We start from the raw sequence: 10,811 nt of genomic DNA, 5'->3' as shown, positions 1-10,811 counted from the left end.
CCATAGACAGGACATAGAGTCTGCCTGACTGCTCTAAATCTGGTGAACTGAATTGTCTGGAGGGGGAAAAATGTGAAAGGTTAAATACTTCAAGACAGCCATTAGGAGCTTATCAGAGAGGCTAATGCAGTTGGGACAGCAGTACTGACTGTCGGTACCAGCTCTGCATTAGCGTGCTACTCTCGGAGGTTTGAAAAGCCAACCACAGTGAAGTTCTCTTTGCTTAGAAATTCAAGCCACTCTCCCCTAGGCCCTTTTCCCCCTCCCCCATTTACTCTCAGCACTTAAAGTGCCTGACACACAGTAGGCCTTTAAAAATGTTTAATGACTAACTCACTAGCTTTGAAACCATACGGACTACAGGGCAATTAAAACAAACCAACCAGGCAAATCCAAATGGGGTCAAGTTTAAAGCAAAACTGGATTCAGAGCTGGGGGAAAATGTGACTTCGTTCCAGGAGGGAACTTTCCCGGGGGGTCTATTTATGCAGAGAGGTTGGGACACCAAGGGGTTAAAGGACATAGGAAAATTGCTAAGACTTTGGGGGAGAAAAAAAGCCTATGACTGCTGGCAGGGGATGGGATTCCTTCCATCAGGATTTCCTTCCCTCCCCTTTTCGGGTTCTGGACCACTTCGGCAGTCTGATGATGCCTCCGGTCCCCTTGTCAGAACGTTCTTAAATTCATAAAATAAACCGCATAGGGTTACAAAGGAAACTAGTTATAATGATGCAAGGGTTCCAAGTTCACGGACATTTATCCACGGTTACCTCTCTGGACCCCTAGTTAACGACGCTCATTTTAACCAGTTCTACACCTCATTTTTCTAAATCCTGGGTTAATGGATGTAGAATACTTCAGCTCAGACTCCCTGGAGAAACTGCAACGTCTCAGGGAACGCAAGAGCTGAAGTAGTTTTAGTGGGGTTGGCTGGGTGGGCAAGAGACAAAAGAGCCTGAGGCCTCCGGGGTCCCCGAGGAAGGCACCAGGTGGACTAAGGGCAAGAGTTCCATGGCCTGGGCGGGGAGTAGAGAGCGAGAACTCAGAAGATGGGAAAGAGAAGATGGCACAGTGGCTGTGTCCAAGCAAGAAGGGGAAAGGATGGGGAGCCGGAGAAAAGAAATGGAGGCCGGGGATAGCTCAAGGAGCTGCAGGTTGGCGGAGAGGCGAGGAGCCTAGTGGAGTTGCAGGGGGGCTGGGTGGGGCAGCGAATCTCCAGAGTCCTTTCCTGGCTGAGCTCTGCTTCCCTCTCTCTTTCCTCCCCTGGCAGTCTATCCTTCTGCTCCTGCTCTTTCCCCCCGCCCTCCAGAGTTGCGCAACGTCTTTCTTTGGCTGCCGCAAGGCGCTGGCCACCGCCCCCCGCAGCCAGGCGAGGGAGGGCTCCGAGGCTGCGTCAGTCCCAGCTCGGGTATAAAAGGGGGCGGCCGGGCAGCCGCGAGCCGCACACAGCCATCCGTCCTCCTGCCCTCCTCTCTCCTCCTCCCCATCTCTCTCCTCCTCCCCGCCGGGCAGGCAGCGGGCAGGCGGCCGGCCGGGCTGCGGCCCCCGATCCCCCACACCGGCAGCATGAGCTCCTTCGGCTACGAGCCGTACTACGCCACGGCGTACAAGCGGCGCTATGCCAGCACCGCCGAAAGCCCGCGAGTGCACATCTCGTCGGTGCGCAGCGGCTACAGCAGCGCGGCGCGCTCGGCCTACTCCAGCTACTCCGCCCCCGGCTCCTCCGCCGCGCTCTCCGTTCGCCGCAGTTACTCGTCCAGCTCCTCGCTGCTGCCCAGCCTGGAGAGCCTGGACCTGAGCCAGGTGGCCGCCATCAGCAACGACCTCAAGTCCATCCGCACGCAGGAGAAGGTGCAGCTGCAGGACCTCAACGACCGCTTCGCCAGCTTCATCGAGCGCGTCCACGAATTAGAGCAGCAGAACAAGGTCCTCGAGGCCGAGCTGCTGGTGCTGCGGCAGAAGCACGCCGAGCCGTCGCGCTTCCGTGCCCTTTATGAGCAGGAGATCCGAGACCTGCGGCTCGCCGTCGAGGACGCGAGCGCCGAGAAGCAGGCGCTGCAGGGCGAGCGGGATGGCCTGGAGGAGACCCTGCGTGCGCTCCAGGCGCGCTATGAGGAGGAGGTGCTGAGCCGCGAGGACGCCGAGGGTCGCCTGCTGGAGGCGCGCAAGGGCGCGGATGAGGCGGCCCTGGCCCGCGCCGAGCTCGAGAAGCGCATTGACAGCCTGCTGGACGAGATCGCCTTCCTTAAGAAAGTGCACGAGGAAGAGATCGCCGAGCTGCAGGCGCAGATCCAGTACGCGCAGATCTCCGTGGAGATGGACGTGTCCGCCAAGCCCGACCTGTCCGCGGCGCTCAAGGACATCCGCTCGCAGTACGAGAAGCTGGCGGCCAAGAACATGCAGAATGCCGAGGAGTGGTTCAAAAGCCGCTTCACCGTGCTCACCGAGAGCGCCGCCAAGAACACGGACGCCGTGCGCGCAGCCAAGGACGAAGTGTCCGAGAGCCGCCGCCTGCTCAAGGCCAAGACGCTGGAGATCGAAGCGTGCCGCGGCATGAACGAGGCCCTGGAGAAGCAGCTGCAGGAGCTGGAGGACAAGCAGAATGCCGACATCAGCGCCCTTCAGGTAAGGCACGTCCGGTCCAGGACAGCGGGGAGCAGCCAGGGGACTGCGGGGGGCGGGGTGGTGGAGGAGCTCAGCTGGGCAGGTCTGCGGGGGAGGGGCGGGCCTCTGGAGGGGCAACCTGCTTATTGCTCAGGCGAGGAAAATGAGGCGCGGAGTGACTTAAGTAGCCATTTCATCCTGCCGTCTCATTTGACATAAGAGGAAACTGAGGCGCGGGAGGGGCGGGGCGATTTACCTAAGGAAACTACATAGCCTTGAGATTGTGGTTCAAATTTCTTATGTTCCCAACGCTTTCCAGAACATCACTTTAGAGCCAGCATCATTATGGAGAGGGGTGGGGGCCATGAGGAAGGCAACTTACGCACTGCAGGTGTTAGAGCTTTGGGGTAGGGTATAGAGTCCCCTTAGGGACAGGTGGATGGAGGCAGAGGTCGCTGTGTGCAACTGGGTGTTTTTTCTTTGGCACATCCTACCCTGACTCTGTGTTAGAGGCGAGAGGCGGAGAAATGGAGGGGAGGTGCCTCCTACACGCTGTTGGACTATTTCTGTTCGCCCAGTTAGTAAATGTGTCGAGCATTCCTCTTCTCCCCGATAGGTGGCAGTAGTTATGAATTTATCTCCCTAATCCCTCTCTGCCTATTCCCCCCTCTCCCCGTGGTCAAGTTAAGTGATGGTAACAGTAAAACACGTGCCTTTCTATAGAAGGAAGGCCACATATCAGAAGACTGTAGTGATGTAGGACACCAAAGGAAGACAAGAGGATGCTCCAAATGCCTGTATGAAGTCTGTACAGAACATTAAAACAGAGACAGATTTGGAGATCTAAAGTTCTCATTGTAGAAATTTAAGACGGGTAGGATTATTGTTGTCAATAATAACTGGTATTTATGTAACAGAGGAAGCCTGTCTTAGAGGCCAGGAAGATCTGGGTTCGAGTTCTGCTTCTGACTCTCATGGGCAGTTAGGTTCTGATCAAGTCACTTAACCTCTTGATGCCCGAGCTAACTCTCTAAGACTCTGTTGTCAGACATGTTGCTCTGCAGAGACAGAAACAGTTGTGAGTTCCCTATACAGAAGGAATCTCTGGTCCTATCCCTACGCTGATTTAATAAATATTTTAGAGTCAGCAAAATGCCTTGGAGAAGAAACAGGCCTGGAGGGGAGGGGGATGGCTTGCTCCTACATGTCCTGTCAGTTGCTGAAGAAGAGATAAGCTCGCTCTTTACAAAGAGCCGCAACCCTCCATTGTCCTTATATCTCCGGAGCTCTTATCTTGGTCCCCATTAAGTCTAATCCAAGCCTTGCTGAATAATAGGCTTTCTCTTTCTGTGGCTGTGCTGGCTTCCATCCAGGATGCAGGGAAAAGCAAGTTGAAGAAAGAGCAGGGCCGATGTGTGACTGACCCTCAGATCTCTAGTGGAGAGTGGGCTTGTAACAAACAAGCAGGCTTTTTCAGTCAGTACCAGGAGGGATGGGACAGTTCCAAGGAGGCAGCTTCTCCAGCAGAGCCTTGGAGCTCTGGAGGTGAGCCTTCACTGTACGGTTTGGGAGCTGGCATAGGAGAATTCAGGAAAATTCTGGGGTACAGAGGAAACAAAGCCATTTCTGAGTGAATAGAGCCGAGACTGGAGGTTGGCAGACCATGATATGGACTCTGCCTCTGAAAATGTGCCAGTATGTTCACCTCCCCTTTTCAGGGCAACATGCTTGGAGAGGAAATAGAGGTTTGTATTCCAGGTTGCTTTTTCACTCCTGACAGGACACAATTAACAAATTGGAAAATGAACTGAGAACCACCAAGAGCGAGATGGCGAGATACTTGAAAGAATACCAAGATCTGCTCAACGTGAAGATGGCTTTGGATATTGAAATTGCAGCCTACAGGTGTGAATGGGGCTAGGAAGGCAACATCTGCAGCATCTATTAAGCCTGGGGTGGGGGTGGAATTAGGTTCAAGGTCAGTTTCTTTGGGAGTAGGACTCATTATGAGCCTGTGGACAAGTCAAGAAAACTGGGGTTCAAGCCTGTCTTATGCGCTTACTAGTTGTATAACCTTGGGCAAGTCGCAGAACTATTTTGTGCCTCAGTTTCCTCAATTGTAAACTGAGTGAGTCAAGTTCAGCAGCCTCTAAAGTTCCTTTCAGATCTATGTCTATGACATTGGGGTCATTTTAAAGTTTTGGATGGCAGTCAAATCCCCAGGTAGTCCTGGTAATGTCTTTGGGTTCCTTTGGCTGGAGATGCTGACCCAGTTTCCTTAGAAATACATAGACTGAGGCATGATCTAAATCTGGATATTGAGATTTATTTTTAATTGTAATGGCTAGAATCAGATCTCCTGGCACATAGTAAGCCCTGTCTGTTGACTCACTTTCTTCAGCAAGGAAATGGCAGGCCGTGTTGTGCCCAGTTATACTCCCAAAGATTCCTCCTTTTTAAGAAAAGGAATTTGGATTCTTCACCTAAAAATACCTTAAACATCAGCAACCCTGATGTGACTGTAGCTTGAACATAAAATTGCCATCAAACAGCTTGCATATCCAAATTGAAACCATTACAATGGATTCCCTTCAAAAGAATCAGAATTAGCTACTAGGACTGTTTCAAATTCAGTATGACTTTATGAGGTTCTCCTGTCTGCTTCCTGACTCAGGGAGAACTACTGCTTTTTCAAGTGAGAATAGTTGTTGAATTAGAAGGGAGGAATAGGAGATAATTCATTGTGCCCAGCAAAGGGGGAGGAAAAAAGAGTCATTGCAAAGCTGAGTATCCTTATTTTGAAGACTGGTCCTTAACCTCTGAGTGGCAAGTTTAGCCATCTTTTAACCAAGAAGATTGTTCAGTGATTAAAAGCTTCATGTCTTTGATAGTGGAAAGAGGTGAGCCTTGGAAGGCATGGAAGGGAAGACCCTTGGAATTCTGCCTTTGCTTCTTATATGCCTAGGAGACCTTGGTCATCAAGGTCAGAATAAGGCATTGAGGGGGAAACAGCAGAGACCAATTTAGGGTCTGTAAGGAAAGAGTTCCTAATACTGTTTTGTAATCTGTAAAATGGTGGCAGAGAGAGATTTTTGAATTCAATGACCTCTGAGGTTCCTTCCAACTCCAAGTCAATAATCCTATAACTCTTGAGTTTGATTTTCCTCAGTGTATATCATTGATGATATAGACTTTAAAGAATGATGCCATGAGATTTAAAATTTGATGGGTAGTAATTTTATGGTTTTGAACACTGTTATTTTGGAAAGTTCTAGCTAGAATTTGCATTCCTCCTTCTGCCTTTGCTTTTATTAAAAAGACAAGGATGGTCAGAGAACATGATGTTATTGATTTCCAAACCCATGCCTCTCTTCCCCACCCCACACTCCATTTTTGCTCTCCAGGAAATTATTGGAAGGTGAAGAAACCCGCCTGAGCTTCACCAGTGTTGGAAGTCTGACCAGTGGCTACTCCCAGAGCTCCCAGGTCTTTGGGCGCTCTGCCTACAGTGGTCTCCAGACCAGCTCCTACTTGATGTCTGCCCGTGCTTTCCCCTCATACTACACCAGTCATGTCCAAGAGGAACAGATTGAGGTGGAAGAGACCATTGAGGCAACGAAGGCAGAAGAAGCCAAAGATGAGCCCCCCTCTGAAGGAGAAGGAGAGGCCGAGGAAGAGGAGAAGGAGGAGGGAGAAGAAGAGGAAGCAGGTGAAGAGGAAGAAGGTAAAGCTCAGATTCTCTGGAAAGAAAGCTAGAAAGTGAATTCCCAGGGTTTTATGTATACATGTGGCATAGTCAAAAGGTCCCTGAAATGGGAGTCAGAAGATCTGGGTTCAAGTCCTACTTTCTTTATTTTCTAGTTGTTGATTCTTAATGATTCAGTTGACCCCCTTACAGTTTATTCTTCTGTAAGACAGGGATAATCATACTTCCCAACCCCAGAGTTGTTAGGAAGGATCAAATGAGATCTTTGCTCAATATGAAATGCTAGTATGAATGTGAGCTACCATTAAGTAATCTGTTTTAGAACGTCATAGGCAGAATGCAACTTGGAAGAACATAAAACAGTTATATTGGTAGCTGGAGGGGAAATCCAGGCCGTCTAGTCCAATATCTTATTTTGCAGAAGTGGAAACATTGAACCTGATATTTTCTGCCAAACAGGTTTCAGTCATGTTTTTTCTGAAGTTATTAGTAATATTAGAGAAGGTCATCTATATGGCTTACCTTTCTGGGAAGACAATGGAGGTGGGCTTTCAAATGCGAGCTTCTCCACTGTTTTCTTTTCCTTAAAATTTGCTCTTTCTTTCTGCCCCTGCTAATGTTCTTGGCCACTGTTCTATGTGCTCAACACTAACATGTGAGATTAGGTGCCTAAAGAGAGGGAAAGTCTATAGGAGTTAGTGCTTGAGAGAGAAGTATGGCTTTGCCTACTCAGAAGTAAATTTGGTGGCTTTTTGATGGGCCTCCAGTGTCCAATTATGAAACCTCATTCAGTGAGATTGTTCAGTGTGTACACTTTTGATAAAAGGGGAATGGAATAGGCAATGTGTGTACTGGGATAGAATATTCTTGTGTAGTATAAAAGTGACTCGGGGGCGGAGGATCTGGGTTCAAGCACTATCTCTGACAGTTACTATTGGGGTAACCTTGGGCAAGTCACCTGGGTCTTAGTTTGCTCATCATTAAAATGAGAGGCATGGCCTAGTTGACCTCTGAAGTCAGGGTTCTATGACCGTATGACTCAGATGCCTTTGTTTTATAACAGTTGGCATTTGGACAATGTGGTCCATGGTAGAAATGTTATTGAGAACCTCGTTGAGTCTGACATGACTTGCTTCTAACTGGGATATCTCCCCTTCCTCTCGTGCCTTTAAAAGGTGCCAAGGATGAATCTGAAGAAAAGGAAGGTGAGGAAGAAGAGGGTGGTGAAGCTGGAGAGGAAGGTGAGGAGGCCGAAGAGGAGGAAGAGAAGGAAGAGAAGGAAGAAGAAGCTGCTGGAGAAGAAGCTGTAGAACAGAAGAAGAAAGAATGAGTTCTCTTTTCCTTGACTATTTCAGGTTTCCCCCAATCAGGTCAACAATCCCACCACTACGCAATCCGTTGAGCACTGAATGCTGTAAAGAATAAGAAACCACATATTTAAAAAAAAAACACAACTAATCTGAGATGACGTAGATTGAAAGTAATTGTGCTAAATGTCTTCCCTTATGCAAGAGTATTTGGTGTGCTTCTTGATAGCTTTCCTGGCTTGCTGCCAGACTGTGCATGGTACATGCTTATGAATTCTGGGTTGATGGCAGTATGGATGATTCAGACATTTATAATTAAAAAACATGAATAAACAAAGTCATTGATATAAATGTTAAACTTGATGAAAAACATAATTAATCTTTGGAAACCTTTGGTGGTTAGAAAATAATGACCCCAAGTTATGTGCAATAATTAGCAAATAAAGGCATCCTGGAACGGCATTATAATCACTCGTTGTGGCTATTTTGTGTTACTCAAAGTTTCAAATATGTATTCAAGCGATGTGCAGCTGACAAGTCAGAAGCCAGGCTACTGATCTCAGAATCTCATGGTACCAAAAATATATATGTGAAATTTTCCCTTTTCTTAAATAATATATGTATCCCAAGTTGGTGCTTTCTAAGGAACTCAAAGCTTAAGTTATCATTCAGGAATCTTGCCTATCTTCCCCCACCCTCTTCCTCCTTCTTACCCTACCTCTCTCTGCCCCATAACATTTCCCCAGTCCTTCCAAACATCATCAGTAATTAAGGGGGGAACCTCTTAAGGTTTCCTCTAGCAATATCAGTGTACTGGTCCCACTACAGAGTCCTACATTGTAGATCAGAGAAAGGGTTTCATGGTAAGATCTGTGAGAACATGAACTAAACATACCCCACTGAGCAAATGGGCACATGAGTTAGAAGAGCACCAGTGAAGAAAGGTCACCCACACAAAATGGGTAGAGAGTGCATCTTAATATGCCCAACAGTAAATAGTTTTTTTTTCTTTAATTGGTCCAAATGCAACTATGATAAGCAGATGATAAACAAAAACAGATCATTAATGTGTAAATAAGATGCCTAAAGATCAGAGATCAGAAGACAAATCCCCCCATGCATCTTGCATACAAACCTGAACCAGTGATGATTCTGGGTCTTCAGCTTAGTTCCTGGCCTCTTTGTTGCTGCCCTGAAATTCCACAAGCCTCTTGGTTTTTAAAACACCTCAATAAGCAGTTAATGCCAAATGTAAAAGCAATTACTAGTGCCTGACAGGTAAATTCCACCCTGACGGGGTCCCTCGGATGTTCCTTTGCATATGTTAATTTGGAAATCTAGAAGGTCAGAGGATGATTCCAACTGGTTAAGAACTTCATTTAAATCAAACATTCATAGCTGTCCATGCCTAGCATATCCTATGGAATTCTGTATGGTATCTAATCTGCTGGGTTAGAGCCAGAGTTACTGATGATGTGTTTTTCTGCTTCTGTCTCCAAAAGCTGATTTATCTGCTGATTCCGCCCCCCCCCCCCATATTTGTTATTGTGCAATTGATGTCACTTTCGGGGTGGGAGAACCAATGCTTATACCTGCATTTTATCTGCATTTATTTATATGCTGCACTGTGCTTTCACCTTTGAGACTCACTTCTGTCAGATGTTTCAAATTAAAACTGTTAGCAGACAAATGCCTTTTCTGTCATGCTGTGGCTTTGAACCTGAAAGATCTATTGTTGACAGGCTTCTGTAAAGATACCTGTATGGATAGAAGCTAAACTTGTTGCATTTTTGGTCTTGAAAAGTAGGTTTGGAGGACTGAGTGCTGTTTTCTGAGAGCAAAGTGATAATAAAAAGGAACTTTAGCCCAAAAGAAACAGTGGGATTTGGGAACTGTTTGAACCAAGTCTGAAAGCAACAACACATTGTATCACCCCTCCCCCCATCCTGTGTGCCACAATAAAAATACAGTAAGAAAAAATATGATGAGTGGATTTTGTTATTCTTATGGGAAGAATGAATGATAATCCCAGAAAAGAGCCGGAAAACAAAAGCTTATGAAAATGGCAAGTTCTTGATCTATGCCTATTGCTCAGGGAAGGAAAAGGGTACTGCTTTGAGATTATGGGATGTGGGTTCTAGTATATTTTTGCATAACTTTTTTTGCATAACTTTAGGGAAATCTTACCTATCGAGGCCTCAGTTTGTTCATCTCTAGGATGGGGCTAATTAGCTTTCTTGAAGGTTCTTTCTCATACATTCTATGGAAAATTCTGCCACTTCTGTTGATGGCAACTTTTGGTACACATAGGATCTTTTCCTATTTTACCTTAATCTTTCGAAAGGTATAGTCCTAACAGTGGTAGAAGTCAAAGGCTGTTTGGTTATGTCATGTATTATTCCAAATTGCTTTCCAGAATGGTTGTATTTATTCACAGGTCCACCAACCGTGAATTCTCACAGTCCCTTCAACATTTATCATGCCCCCTTTTAGTCATCTTTGCCAATCTGATGGGTGTGAGTGAAAGCTAAAGTATATATCTAAAACCAAGAGCGCCACCTTTGTGTGTTTGTAATGGAAGGAAACTCTCCAGCTATCCATAAAGGCAACAATTGTCAAAGCAATTTGATGCCGGTTAAAATAAAATAGATTAGTGGAAGAGATTAGAGGCATAATATATAGAAATGAATGCTATCTACTAGTCTGATATTCAGTAAACACAAACAATTCAACTATTGGGTAAGAACTCACAGCTTGATAGAAGAGATAATTAAGTGGTGAGGGAGATAGAGTGCTGGGCCTGGATTCAGGAAGATCTGAGTTCTAATCTGACCTCAGATGCTTACTAACTGCTGTATGATCCTGGGAAAGTGATTTCTCCCTGTTTGCCTCAGTTTCCTCATCTGTAAAATGAGCCGGAGAAGGAAATAGCAAACCATTCCAGTATCTTTGCCAAGAAATCCCCAAATGGGATCACAAAGTATTGTACAAGACTGATACATCTTTGACAGAAACTGCTGGAAATATTGATAGCAGTATGAAAGAAATTTGATTTAGACCAATATCTCACACTTTCTACTAAGATAAGTCCCACATGAATCAGTGGATAACCTAAATATAAAAATTCACATCCTGCAAATATCAGGGAAACATGGAGGAAAAAAGCATGTATCAGATCTATGGATGGAATCAAA

The 10,811-nt window shown here is 46.4% G+C and overlaps 1 protein-coding gene across 1 annotated transcript; it reads left to right on the top strand.

Annotated features, from left to right (window-relative positions):
• Nucleotides 1-1,447: 1,447 nt before the first annotated feature.
• NEFL (neurofilament light chain) lies at nt 1,448-8,085 on the top strand. The gene is made up of 4 exons (XM_072636619.1): nt 1,448-2,625; nt 4,385-4,509; nt 6,009-6,328; nt 7,486-8,085. The coding sequence occupies exons 1-4, from the start codon at nt 1,567-1,569 to the stop codon at nt 7,638-7,640; spliced, it is 1,659 nt and encodes a 552-aa protein (XP_072492720.1). The 5' UTR covers nt 1,448-1,566; the 3' UTR covers nt 7,641-8,085.
• The last annotated feature ends 2,726 nt before the right edge of the window (nt 8,086-10,811 follow it).

Source organism: Notamacropus eugenii, chromosome 1 (assembly GCF_028372415.1).
Source record: "Notamacropus eugenii isolate mMacEug1 chromosome 1, mMacEug1.pri_v2, whole genome shotgun sequence".
In the NCBI taxonomy this organism is placed as follows: Eukaryota; Metazoa; Chordata; class Mammalia; order Diprotodontia; family Macropodidae; genus Notamacropus; species Notamacropus eugenii.
This window is presented reverse-complemented; position numbering and strand designations above follow the sequence as displayed.

Coding starts and splice junctions, on each gene's coding strand:
- NEFL (XM_072636619.1), top strand. CDS start 1,567: ATGAGCTCCTTCGGCTACGAGCCGTACTACGCCACGGCGTACAAGCGG. Junction 4,510..6,008: donor ATTGAAATTGCAGCCTACAG/GTGTGAATGGGG, acceptor TTTGCTCTCCAG/GAAATTATTGGAAGGTGAAG. Junction 6,329..7,485: donor AGCAGGTGAAGAGGAAGAAG/GTAAAGCTCAGA, acceptor TGCCTTTAAAAG/GTGCCAAGGATGAATCTGAA.